The 14927-nt window shown below is 40.8% G+C and overlaps 1 protein-coding gene across 9 annotated transcripts in view; it reads right to left on the minus strand.

The window, feature by feature from the left end:
* LOC121878539 (collagen alpha-1(III) chain-like) overlaps positions 1–14927 on the minus strand; it is a 48193-nt gene that overhangs the window by 19115 nt on the left and 14151 nt on the right. For all 9 annotated transcript variants that reach the window (XM_042384822.1, XM_042384827.1, XM_042384823.1 and 6 more), the window contains exon 2: positions 2596–2692. In XM_042384822.1, the coding sequence (XP_042240756.1) occupies positions 2596–2692 (97 nt within the window). The remainder of the gene's footprint in view (positions 1–2595; positions 2693–14927) is intronic.

Raw genomic sequence — 14927 nt, forward strand, 5'->3', positions numbered from 1 at the left:
AGCAAGCACATGTGAGGAGAGAAAGACCGTAGCTGCCTGGCGCCCTGCCAATCCATATACTGTACCCATCCTGCTGATGATAGCATTCTGCCACTGTAAACACCGGACTCCAGTCAACAACAGCATTTCAGGGAAGATTGCAGCTATAGGACAGCTACACGCGGTTAAATGATTGCCCAACACCATAAATAAGTAATGAATATCAGCAGTATAATTATAAAGTCACAATGGTAAAATAAATAAATATTATTCTTAGTTCCACACTTCCGCGTCATTGTCCGAGTGTTACACCCGGAGTTTTAATCACGGGGGTCGTCGTATTTACAAGAGTTAAAAAATAAAAAATGTGTCGCGAAGGTCACCGCAACGACCCCACAACAGTGCTTGACGGGGAGCGGTCGAATTAACATATAATATTGGAATTAATTAATTTTACCGCCACACCCCGTCAAGCACTGTAAATGCGGTGTTCTTCGCGACTAAAATTTTTTAAAACGCCGTCAACGGAAGAAGGTGATTAAAAACTCCAGGCGTTATTCTCATGTCATTTAAATTAGTTACTGAAGTGCCCGGCGGGTAAGATCTATACAAGAAACAGTTACGATCAAAAGAATCAGATTCAATCACACCCCGGACATGGTTTCCTTCACACGATTCAACGGGAAATAAACACACACACACACACACACATATATATATATATATATATATATATATATATATATATATATATATATATATATATATATATATATATATATATATATATATATATATATATATATATATATATATATATATATATATATATATATATATATATATATATATATATATATATATATATATATATATATATATCCTGTATATAATAACACACTATTTCAAAATTTTAAGAAGGGAGTTGTGTGCCATGAATAGAGAACCTTAAACAAGTTATACTGTATATGTCATGACCTGATTAATGTAATAAAAGAACAGTTACAGTATCAAATTGTAAGATTTGTCACAGTAAAAACCCACATAAAAAACGTAGTGCCGGTTCTCAGTGTACAAGAGTGGCTCTCAGAAATTACATGTAGGTTAACCCCAGCGACCCTGTAAAACTTTCGTTTATTCGTTACTTCCCCACTGAAGGGTCAACAACTTCTGAACTATTGTCAGTAATTATCGTCAACAGTCACGTCAGAGCGTCATTTGGTTAACTGGATAATTACGCACGACACAACATGTTAGCCTGGGAACTTGTAAAGGCTGATTCTGTGGATTTTCAATGTGCCCTCATCCATCCCCGTCCCACAAAGAATAAGGATAATAACAGTAATAAATTAGCGAAGATGGTTTAATCGAAAACTCACAGCGCAACACTCCATTTAAATTAAAATGACCGCCTCCAGCAATACTTAGGTCAGTGCTCCTTCTCCTAGCACATTTATAAATTGTGTCCAAAAAAGCTCTCTTTGACACTTGACTGATGAAAAGCGTCAAAGAAGAAATATGGTGGCACTTGAAAGCGTTTATGTCAACATGATATTATTAGCACCCCAACTTGTCAATATTATGCCATCATATATATTTATGGCCTTGAATACGATTACCACAAACCTCAACTGATTTTATGGCTGTAAATGTGAAAAAGTGTTGGTGTTCGGAGATCATTAAAAAATCTTTTGATAGATAATAAATCGCATTATCACGAGAACTAGATTGCAATATCTGAACTCTTGCCTTTACAGTATTTTAATCATTGGCCAAGTCCTTCCACAGAGAACTTAAAATTATCCATGTCCGACCATCTTGAATATTTTATTTATGATTCTGGCCAAAGTGCTGCTGATGTTATCAATTCTGTGGACTATCTTTGGCGACAGTTATTTATAAGGACAAATGATAGACATACCAGGATTTTCACAAATATCAACCAGTGTAGACCAAATGTTAACATCTGAGAAATGCTACAATTTTCACTTAATATGAACTACGTTTATTTTATAGATCTATAATAAAACACGTATATTAACCTAAGTGTCCACACATGAATCCTTCGTCACCTGGCGTTTAGGCAAATTAAATATATTTTCACAGTCGTCGCGGGATCGGGGTCAGGTTGGGATGAGACTCTAGTCTTCCCTTATTTAATCCCTTTGTGTTAATTGAACAAATGTGTGGTGATTAATAGTGTCATCTTGCATAAGCCGAATCTAACCTTAATAAATATGAGGTACGGAGCTGCCTCAGTACTGAAGGAAATGCTCCGGAATAATAGTCCGCTAACGCTAGAGGCCTTCATACTTTTCACCATCACTGATATATATCACTGTCAAGAATCACCATAGTTTGTCAACGTGTTTGACAGTTGTGAAACATGCCCTACCTAAACTTATTACCCAGTGGCCTAGTTCCCTATACCAGTGTTTATATATATATATATATATATATATATATATATATATATATATATATATATATATATATATATATATATATATATATATATATATATATATATATATATATATATATATATATATTTTTTTTTTTTTTTTTTTTTGGCCTAATTTAGCCGACCGCCAATTTGCAGGTACTGGGTATTACCTGAAGGAGGAGGCTAGGGTGCTATCGGTGCGGACGTCCGGAGTCGTCATCTCAGCGTCGCTGCCCACAGTCGTCTTAAGATCATCCAGCATCCGATCTGAAGGAAGAGTGGAAAGGCGGTATCGTAAGTACATGAAAATCATTGGCAGGTTTTTTTAGTGCATTTAATAAATAATGTTAAAAAGGTTATTTTTGGTAATGTCGAGTATTGTACATACAATTTTGTCCCATGGCTTAGGAGCGAGGTAGATAATACTTAGAGCTGCATACCAACACACAGAGGGGGGTCTGGTATGTTATATTGACCACAGGTTAATCTGGAAATGTATAATTCTCATTTTTGTGATTAAAACAAACTTGTTGAATTATTTAAATCAGAATTTTAACTATGATGGAAAAGATTGTGTCTGTTTTTCCGTGTGAGTCATGGGATGTAGCACGTTGAAGAGTGTGTTGGCAATACAGGATTAGTGGGCAGTAGTCAGCAACCAGCAGCCGGCGCGTAGGAACAGGTTACCTTCCCGGGGGGTGTACGATGCTATCACCGCCTACCCTCTTCCCCCGACCACCACCCTTATTGTTTACCTGTCTACTACTTGCTATAAATATAACCCGTGTCCTTCATCGTAATTAAGATGGCCAAATTCCTCGGCAACCCTTGGCAGCTTAACATAGTGTTAGGGGGGAAATGTAGGGCGTGTTTGTCTATGAATTCCATCTTGTTGGTTACATACCACTGATGTTTAAATTCCCCATTCAATTTCGTAGTACAAACAAACACAGGTACATATAAACCCTAAATAATGTGACAGTTAACGTAACATCCCACAGACGTTTAATAAACAAGATTGAGCAACGCACAAGACCCACACACATTGCATCGCCTAGCCCAACCGAGCGTGGGTTGCCATCACCAGGCTAGGCTCCATATATGGTCGCGACCAGCATGGCCATATTGGTTAGATTCTGGACCAATTATGAGACGATGGATGTTGTCGAGCTAATGGAATCAATATTATGTTGTATAAGAATATGGGCAGTGAATGTTTTGGTTGATAACATGATATTCAAGCACGAGGGATGTTGATTAGTTGGAGTAAGGTGAGTGGTGGTGTACCCGACCGCTCACAGTCTGGAGGTGACCAGCACAATGGTACACAGGCTTACCCAACACCACCACACCTGCCCACACTAAACACCACCACACCTGCCCACACTAAACACCACCACACCTGCCCACACTAAACACCACCACACCTGCCCACACTAAACTCCACCACACCTGTCCACACTAAACACCACCACACCTGCCCACACTACCACACCTAAACACCACCACACCTGCCCACACTAAACACCACCACACCTGCCCACACTAAACACCACCACACCTGCCCACACTAAACTCCACCACACCCCACACTAAACACCACCACACCTGCCCACACTAAACACCACCACACCTGCCCACACTAACACCACCACACCTGCCCACACTAATTCAACACCACACCTGCTCACACTAATACAACACCACACCTGCCCACACTAAACACCCACACCTGCACCACACCTGCCCCACTAATTCAACACCACACCTGCTCACACTAATCCAACACCACACCTGCCCACACTAGTCCAACGCCACACCTGCCCACACCTAATCCAACACCACACCTGCCCACTAATCCAACACCACACTGCCCACACTAACCTAATACCACCACACCTGCCCACACTAACCCTAACACCACACCTGCCCACACTAACCTAATACCACCACACCTGCCCACACTAATTCAACACCACACCTGCTCACACTAATACAACACCACACCTGGCCACACTAAACATCACCAAACCTGGCCACACTAACCTAACATCACCAAACCTGCCCACACTAAACATCACCACACCTGGCACACTAACCTAACACTACCAAACCTGCCCACACTAAGCATCACCACATCTGGCCACACTAACCTCACACCACCAAACCTGCCCACACTAAACATCACCACATCTGGCCACACTAACCTCACACCACCAAACCTGCCACACACTAACATCACCACACCTGCCACACTAACCTCCACACCACCAAACCTGCCACACTAAACATCACCACACCTGGCCACACACCTAACATCACACCAAACCTGCCACACTAAACATCACCACATCTGGCCACACTAACCTCACACCACCAAACCTGCCCACACTAAACATCACCACACCTGGCCACACTAACCTCACACCACCAAACCTGCCCACACTAAAGACCATGCCAACAAAGACGCTCGTAATATACACACAATGAAGACTATATTGGTAAAGTATTAAGCAAACATTTTTAACAATAGTCTATGTATTATCACTTCATTGAAACGTTACATTAAATATTGGACTTTACATTAACACCAACTACCTGTTCAATCCTCGGTATATTGGCCAGATGAGTTAGCATGGAGATAATTCAAGCTTATTGATGCTTAACAGGTGTATAATTTATCTAAATTATATAATTCTTGTTCTTTGTAACTCGGCACACTAAACACAGACTCTACTCATGCAATCAGGTATCACAACCAGCTACTGATTCGTCGATACTGAAGCGAAGATATAGAATATTTGCGATCCCTAGGTCAAGGGTTCTATTTAAAGACACTCTACATCGTGCCTTCACCAACTGTACGACAACCGAGCAACTCATCTGGCAGAGTCTGTGGTCGTAAATTTATTGTGACGCAACTTTTGTTAATTAAACGTTGCGATCACAGCATTAGTCTATTTCTGACTTTTACAGCACCTGAAAACAAACAACCAGCCACCTACTTTGAGATTCACAATAAAATTTAATATAATATCGCTCTGCCAACCTGTGACGGCCCGAGGACCTAGCCAGGGCGGCCTCGTAAGACATGATTGGTGTTTCTGATGACGGCATTTATGATGTACAGAATAAAAATAGGGTGAGTACGTTGGGTGGGAACTTGAAAAAGAGTGTTATTTTGAGAGAGAGAGAGAGAGAGAGAGAGAGAGAGAGAGAGAGAGAGAGAGAGAGAGAGAGAGAGAGAGAATGTTTCCTGTATTCTAGGAAAGGGGGTATATTTTAGTGCAGCGTACCAGGTGTGGTCATGGGAGGAGGGAACATTTGAAGTGGTTATAGTCAGCTTCAACAGCCTTGTACTGATGGTATCTCTCAACCGTCATGCAGGTGGTCCACTATCACACGATCCAATGGTTATCCTATGTTCGTCATTTTTGTTTTAGGTGCTTCAACTGTTAGGATTAAGTACCTTTACTAGCCTCAGATTTTACAACATTCATTAAAAAAGCCGCTTCACTGGTCGGTTTCAGATTTAATGAGTAATTTATTGCCAGTAAACCATTATCACCAAACCTGTATACAGTGGCGCAGTTACGAAATCTTAAATATGTGACGCAGTCTAAAATGCCAAGTTAACTGAAAATTGGATCTAACGTTAAATAAACTGAATTTGTCCACAATACTGCACCAACAAAGGTAACATATAAAGCTCAAAATCTCGGAAAATACTGTGAATGATTGTCGTTTATACAAGAATAAGATAGCATTATTTTCAAAAGAGAGGCACCGTTGCACTTGGGCTAGCTGGCTGAAACTTTTATTGCGTGGTGGTTGGTGAGACGACTTGGTCTGGCATATTCCGCCATATATGTGGGCCTCACCCACCTCCCGCCTCCACCATGTATGACCCCCTTATAGTCCTTGAGTCCTCACCACCGCCACCAACAAGAACAAGTGGCTGGTGGAGTGTGGATCAATGCTGTGTATGCTGTTAGGTTGAAAGACTAGTGGTATTATGTATTCCTGGAACCTGAGAAACACACACACTGGGTGATAAAGAGATAAGAGGCTCATACACAAAAAGCGCAACCTTGCACCGTCCACTTGAACCAACCTTTAATTCAGAGTTAATTTGAGAGAGTGAACACTGAACATTCAGTCCTCGAATTTCTTTCAGTTTTCTGCGATACAGATGGACGGTTTAACGGCAATCCAGGAAAATCAGTCAGTTCGAATTCACTCGTAAAATATTGTATTAGAAAACGTAATATTTAAAATGTTACACATTCACACGGAGGATAATTGCTTAATAATATTTTTGTACTAATTATTATTGTGTGAGACTTTATACAGTAACAGTCATGTGCTGAAGTGATTTCGCACCAAAGTTAGTTTTCTCCATGTTCAGTTTACTCAAGGCAGTTCTGATTTGTGTTCAAGATGAGAATTTTCATTAATGGTTTTATTATACAGTATATTAGACATTCTTCAGATTCTTCACATTGTGAATTTTCAGCGTAAAAGTCCCATGAATCAGGGAAACAATGTGACTGGTTAAACGAACCTCAGTCCTAACAGTCCCTAAGTAAACCAAATTTAATCATTGAATTTGGGGCTAATTCCTATTGGGTCCCAGTCTTAAAGGGCACCATCTTTAGGGACCCAATCCCAGCTGGCTCTGATTTTAATTATTAGGTGGTGGGTCCCGTTAAGACGTGGACACATGTGACCTACAACCAGAAAATATCCCCCGGGCCAAGTAGGTGGTCGTAGATTACAACACTAATTTGTCAGCGAATTTGATGGTTGTGAATGTTAGCTACTTTGTCTGTTTAATAAATGATGATTTTTAAAATAGTTTACAGAATTGAAATCAGCCCTGATACCAGAAAACAGTAATACCTCAGCAGGATTTTGAATAATTCTGGTCCTCTTGAATACATCGTTCTTCAGTCGTCATATAATATTATTTTATCTATTTGTGGATTATGTTATGAGCTTAAGAGAGATGTCATGAGGGTCCACATGCCTCCTCTCATGGGTGTCGCTAACTCATTCGTGCTGTTCTTTGGCGACTGTTGTCCAGTCATCTAGGTCGTTCAGCAACAATAAGAATCACGAACTATTAATTATAACAAGAGGAACTATTGTTGTCGTCCTTGATACAGTAAAGTGGTCGAGGGCAGAGTGTAGACCTTCTATACAATTAAGGACTGCACAGATAAAGAACCATTGTTAGGCTACTGACAAAAGATCAGTAACTTTCGAAGCTCAACAGCGCGATTTACCATCATGTTTGGTGAGGAAGCTTTATAAGTGACTTAAACAACACAGTTAATTTTTATACCCAGTTATCGTTACCGTCCTCACCCTTGATGACGTTTGTGGAGTATACCTGGTGGGGTTCTGAGTATATTTAACAACTCCTGCTGCAAAAATGGAGATGGATAAGCGACGCAGCACAACAACTAGCTTTATGTTCAACCAATTAGCGTTGAGATGATTCTCGTGGAATTAATGTTGACATGAATTATTTCCTCGACCAGTTAGCTTCAAGGTGACTTCTTTCACGTCTAATTATCTTCAAGGTGACTTCTTTCTCATCCACTTAGCTTTAAGGTGATTTTTTCCTCGTCCGATCAGCAAGGGCAGTGTTAAGGACACAAAGTACGGATATGAACACAAGGGTTAACCTCTGCGCAGTAAGGGTGGTGCTGGCACTGAGCTAGGTTCAGGGCTGCTGTGGCCGGCCGAGACATAAATAGTGCGGGGAAATGGGTCACGCCGCACCCCTCACACACACACACCTAACTTTTTACTCACACATATAAACACATCGTTATGTACGAGGTTGGTGATTGTTTATATTACGAGTAAATATTTTTCCCCTGAAATTCACTGTTGTAAAGGATTCTTGCAAGTCGCATTCCTCTCTGTGCTCTACGTAAAGTTTTTTGTTTATAAACTTCGGTTTATTAATTAATCTTACTTTCAAATGTTCTCTTTAAATTAATATATTTTACATCGAACAATAAAGGCAGTTAAAGGTCTTTGTTTAATGTCAATTCGTTTTTTTTTAAACTAAAAATAAGTTTGAGTCACACCAGGCACAGAATATACCCAACAGTGAATGAACTGGTAAGTGAATGAGAACTTAAATTATCCACTGTGATTCCTGGCGAACGTTTACTGCCAAAACAATCGCATTTCCTGGCAAACAAAAATACACAGATATAGACACAGACGGGTCTGGTCATTACTTGTATTTGGCACAAACATACTGTACACCCTCGCTAAACTCATCCCTTCTAACCATATATTTATCAGTGTTCATGAATCATAAGTCGTAATAGCTGCATTTGTATGTGATTACAATGTGTTTTAAGTTCAAAAAGAGCTTTTCACTGTTTAATAAATCACCCGTAGTGGAGAACGTTTCGAGAGCATCAGTTTTTCCGGTGATGGATGAGAGTAACGTGTAGTGTCTTAGGCACTTTTTCATTCCGCCGACGAATTAGGCGTATCACTCAAGGTAGCAGTTTATTTGGGTGACTATTAAACAAGTATAAATTAAGTCACATGCACATATACCAGCTTTACGTCAAAATTACTTATAATTTTCATAGACTAAGTGCTCCACAACTATTAGTTAGGTTACACGTGTACACTTGTGCATGTGTAATCTGACGGTGGAGCCTTGGATATGGCAGAGTTAGGTGAGAGTGTGAGTTAGTGTCACGCTCGAGGGAGTGGGGGTGAGGGTGTGGAGGGAGACAGAAAGGCTCCACTGTTCCTCAGATGGCAATGTCCGACCATGTACTCACTTACCAGTGTCATGTTTCATGTCCAGCGCAGTTTTAGGTTAAAGACATAATTACGTAAAAGAGGAAAGGTTCACGGATAATGATTACCCAATATTTCACTATGTTGAGCTTCTGATGCTTAATGAGGAGTATCGTCTGTGTACTTGTACTGTAAACAGACCTTTGTTTTATTGATTCACCAATAGTTTTAATAATACGCATGTACGAATTTTCCAGACTTTATGTAAATATTAATGATAGAACTTTGAGGAAATTACGAAATAGTAATAATTGAATATAAATCTCAGATGCCTGAAGAGACCGTTCAGGGAGTGAGGAAGTGAGATAAGTGTGAGGGTGACTGATGGACGCCCTGCCATACACTGACTCCCACTTGGCACACCCGACACAATCACTTCTATCCAGTTCATTAACCCATCTTGCCGTATAAACAAGCGCTAAGTGCCTGCTGCTTTGATGACGGCAACAGATGAGGACCGATAAACGAAACACTTCCTGTACAATAAAGATACACTACACGATGATAACTCAGTGCAGTACAGTGATTCTGGGTAGTATCAATATTAACATAAATTCTTTAGATAAGCTGAATTTCATCTACCCAGGTCACATTGTTTTCAAGGCTTTTCCATTTTTTTTCCCTCTAAGGTATGTGGGAACCCCGAACCCTACACAACAGACCAACTCCTCTCTAAGTGTGATGCATTTTACGTAGTATGATATGTGCACGTAGTTGTTTTTGTTGAAATACTTGTGTACATTTTCAGAACGAATAGGACTTGTTTATGATAACATCTGAGTTCTTTAATTAATAGATTACCATTAAACAATTAAAATATAAAAGGAGACATCTTTCACCGACACCAGGAAATATTGTGTCAATAGGGAGCTGCATTAAGTGAGACAATTACTCCACCACGCCCCAGAAACCCCCCCCCCCCTGATCTAACCTTCACGCTCTACCTACCTTGACGATACAGTGATTTATTAGAGTAAAATTTTGTATACCTTTATAAGATTTGTATTTTTAACAGTAAATGAAACTCTTTTACTGAATATATTCGAAATTATTTCCTCTTGTTGCCTTGGGTCTCTCCATAGATTCTCTGGAATGTTGCGATAAACTATGCCACAGAGGCAGGCATTATGGACGGGCGTCACAGCCTCTTTCTGGTTTGTTTGTTATTCTCGGCCATGATGTTTACTGCCTTTGGAAACCAAATATGATACTGACAAAACATCACCTCAGAGTCGTGTGCTTCTTGTCCAGCCTAACACAATACAGTATAATGAGCATCGTTCCTTCAATGTTAATTATTTTGCTCTCTTATGCAAGTAATATTTATTCCTTTTAAAAAATACTGAACTCTGTAATGGATAAATCATTGTGGTTATCTGAAATGGAGTCAAGCCTGGACACTATCAACACAGATACAGTATTAGGGTGGCAACATGTTTGGAGGCCGCACGAGGATGCTCGCTAAACGTCTCCAGTTATACTTTTTCCTTCTCTTTTATTGCTCGCTCCCTCGTGTAGTGCTACACCCCGCCCAACTCCTTTACCACACCTGATGGTGTACATTAATACCATTGCTGCTGTTAAATTTTAGGTGGTATAAATTATGATAATGAAAAATATGTAACTACGACTGAAGACGGGGTTACGCTTAAGCGGTAGAGCGGGTGCGTGTAACAAACTCTGCGCAGGATATGCTGACGACTCGCCTGAGGTCAGACAAGTGAATTGCCCGTAATTATCCACCGACCTTCAACGATGTGATTTTTGCCTTCACATCCTGCCGACACACGGTGTGTGTGTGTTTGTGTGTGTGTGTGTGTGTGTGTGTGTGTGTGTGTTTCTACTCCTCTGACAGTCTGCTGTGTACAATAGTGGGCACAAGAGTACGTATACCAGTGTGCTCGCGTGACTTAAACGTATACCAGTATTAGCCGTGACAGGTGTCGGTAAACAGTATTGTCCCGTGCAGCACAATCACCTACCCGTTAAGTATAATACGATCACTCATATATGGTGATTTACTCAATCAGTTCAGCTGGCTCAGCAGGTTTACTAAACTCTTTAATCCTGGGGATAAATTGGATATGAAAACCCTTAAGTAAGATCATTTAAAGCCTCGGAAAAGCAATTTTGTCCCCTAACTTAGGTTGACAACACCTTGATTGTAAAAGTTGTTTTTCAGTAACAAATAACGGAGATGACATTACAAGCGGCCTCCCCTACACCGACCTTCTGGATGTCACGATTGGTTAAGCCAACAAGTGAAGGTAGGGATGTTCGGGTCCGCCCTCCAGGTATTCTTGGCGGTAGCTTGTGTAACACTACGAGGAGAGAGAGGGGCAGGAGACACTCGTTGACATTGACACCTTTATTGTAAACGTCCCATCTGACTGACATGGAGTACATCAAGACGAAAGTAGAATGATTTTTCTTTCTGCAAATTAATATTGGTTTTAAATATCACTCAAGACAGATAAGGACCGACATTTTTTTTATTACAAAGAAAAAAAAAAGCAGTAGGAGCACCTCTGGGTCCAAGAGTGATACCCAGATTCAAGGTGGACCATTGCTGGGAGGGTCTGAAAACAAGTGGTGTACCCCAGCTGGTAACACTAGCACTGGAAATGTAACTCACCAATGGGAAATTAACTTTTTAATCACAAGTATCGTATATTGGGCAAGGTAGAGAGTTACTGTTGTTCGTGGCAGCTGCAGGGGTTTATACCATCATGGGCTGAAGTTGTAGGTGGAGTTACGACCAACACACACACAGACACAAACATACACAACCGAGCATAAAATATATACCTTAAAAAATACAACTACATATGAATTGTTGCAAGAAGCTAACACTATCTGTGACCATCTTGATTATTTGCAATGGAGTCTTGGGTGTAACAGTGGCAGTAATGACGGCTCGCCCACTACTGGTTGCCACTAAATAAGTAGGCTATATTTTTTTGTCCCCCGCAGGGCCTAGGCCACGTGATCGTGTTGAGGCTTGAGGAAGATGACGGGGTTATTTTATTATGATTACCTGTTATACCTTTTGTGTGATAATACTTCACGTCACAGAGTATTTATCAGCCTATTTTGCCAGGATTTAAACTACATTACCTTAATAATAATAATATAATCTATTCGTGTTAGTATTAGTATATAACTCTTTACTTCGACTTTCCGACGATAAGGAATTTCTCATTTCATGGTGGAAACAGTTTTCTTTGATGCGGAATTACTTGACAAATTAACTAGATTAACAAATTGAGGTGATAAGTGAAAATGTATAAGTTAAAAAATAAATATGGTGATTTTCGGATTGTCTTGGATATAATAATGTTAAAATCTATACTGTACTGTACCTGATGCTGAAATTATATGAAAAAAAATCCAAGATACAGTACCAGCGTCTGAGTGAACAGTCATCAGGCCCCGGCAGATGAACAGCACGTCGCGGTTCACCGGCTTTGAGATGCATTAATGATGTAGTCAGGGAGCCAGACCAAAGAGTCCTAAATAATTTTTGACAACAACGAGTATGTGACGACACAAAACAAATGAGACACGCACGGCGACGATCTGTAAACACACCGCCTCCGGAGCTTGGGAACCGGAAACGTCAGGGATAGAAGGCGGATCTCTTCAGGGAACCTATTAACCGTTTGTGCCGACTTCTGTTTCCCTGGAGGTGTGTGTGTGTGTGTGTGTGTGTGTGTGTGAGACATTTATGAAGCATTTGATTGCAGATTCAGTACTAGTTCATTTAATTTAAAGAAAAAATTAGCTAAGCATTACTGAAAAGCAACAGAGAAGCAGTGAATGTTAACGTTATGAGGGGCGTTGGTGAGAAGTATATTTGACGTGTTATCTCTCTCTCTCACTCTCTCTCTCTTCATTTTCTTCCCCCCCTCCTCACTCCCACCCTCCTTCCCCTCACGCCCACCTGTCTGTTTCGCTTCACTTTCTTGGCTGCCGCCCACCTCACCTCACCCCGCCTCTTTCCTCGTCTACCAGGACCAGGAGGCCAAAGACGCCCTCACACACCCACACATCCACCCATCCCTATACCCTTCAAGCTACCCACCCTCTCACACGCACTCCTAACACGCCACCCACCCTCACACCTCCTTTCCCATCCTCATACCCCACCCACCCATCCACCCACTCCAGTCTAAAACCACATCCCATCCTCCACACCACCCACTTCAAGGGGAGTGTGATAATGTGTACATATATGAAGTCGTCTCAATAACCATGCGACCGTAGTGTTGTACCGGGAGGGGGGGGGGGTGGGGTGACATCACTAGATAAATTAAGTTGGGTGCAAGGGGAGATCACGTGAAGGTTAGGTTAGGTAAGGTTAGGTTAGATTAAGTTATACCCTGTTCGGTTAGATTATGTTAGGTTGTTGAATCTTTAGGTGAAATAAGCTGGGGTGCCTAATCTTAATGTGACCGTTTGGGGAGCCGGCTGGCCGAGTTTTGGAGGAACAGTTTCTGGCAGGGCAACACACCCCAGCCTGCCTGCCGGGGTGATGTTAATATAGCAGACCCTCACCTCAGTTTTAAAGAGCCATTGCATAGGATCAAATTCGGCACCATACTGTTTTTGGGAGCTTGCGTATGTATATATGTATGTATGTATGTTTGTATGTATGTATGTATGTATGTATGTATGTATGTATGTATGTAAATTGCATAAAGTGTGTTTGTGGTTCTGCCATAAGGGGGGGGGGTGATACACACACACACACACACACACACACACACACACACACACTATCCACAACTATCCACCACCATCACCTCCACCATTACTACCCATCACCACCAACACCCACTACCACCATCACTACCTACCACCATTACCACCAGCCGGCCGACACCCCCGCTGCAGGGAGGTAATGTTTCTTGATCACTTAATGAGTAGTTTCTGCTTGGTGTCTCCCATAACACAGCGCTCACCACCACCACCATCACCCACCCTGGCCACCCACACCCATCCATCCCACCATACCCACACCCATCCAGCCACCCACACACACACACACCCATCCCACCTAGCTACTCACACCCATCCTGACCATCCTAAGATATACAAGTAGGTTGGCTCTCTCTCCTAGCGGCTCGTTGAGGTCGTGTACTTCTGGGTAACATCAGCCTTTTAGTTCTTTGGCCATGTTCCTCCACCTCTGGTTTATCCATTGGTTTGGTTACTGCTTTATAATAATGATGATAATGATGATGGTGATGATGATAATGATGATGATGATGATAATAATAGTAACAATAAAAAAGTAACAGTAAAACGCGGTATTAAATTATTATTTCTTCTTCTTCTTCTTCTTCTTCTTCTTCTTCTTCTTCTTCTTCTTCTTCTTCTTCTTCGTATTGTTATTTTATTATTATTATTATTATTATTATTATTATTATTATTATTATTATTATTATTATTATTATTATCATTAGTAATAATTGTATTGTTTTTGTTGTTATAATTATTTCATTGACTCTGAGACTCATTGATATTCTTGTTATTCTTTTGTAATTGTTTATTCTATGCTGGTCTTGAGTTCTGGCTGACCTCGAACAGTACTCAGTATACGTGGTGAGTACTATTAGGGATTTAGTACTCAGTATGTGCATGGTGGGAGATGTAT

This window comes from Homarus americanus, unplaced genomic scaffold (assembly GCF_018991925.1).
Source record: "Homarus americanus isolate GMGI-L3 unplaced genomic scaffold, GMGI_Hamer_2.0 scaffold41027, whole genome shotgun sequence".
NCBI classification, from domain to species: Eukaryota; Metazoa; Arthropoda; class Malacostraca; order Decapoda; family Nephropidae; genus Homarus; species Homarus americanus.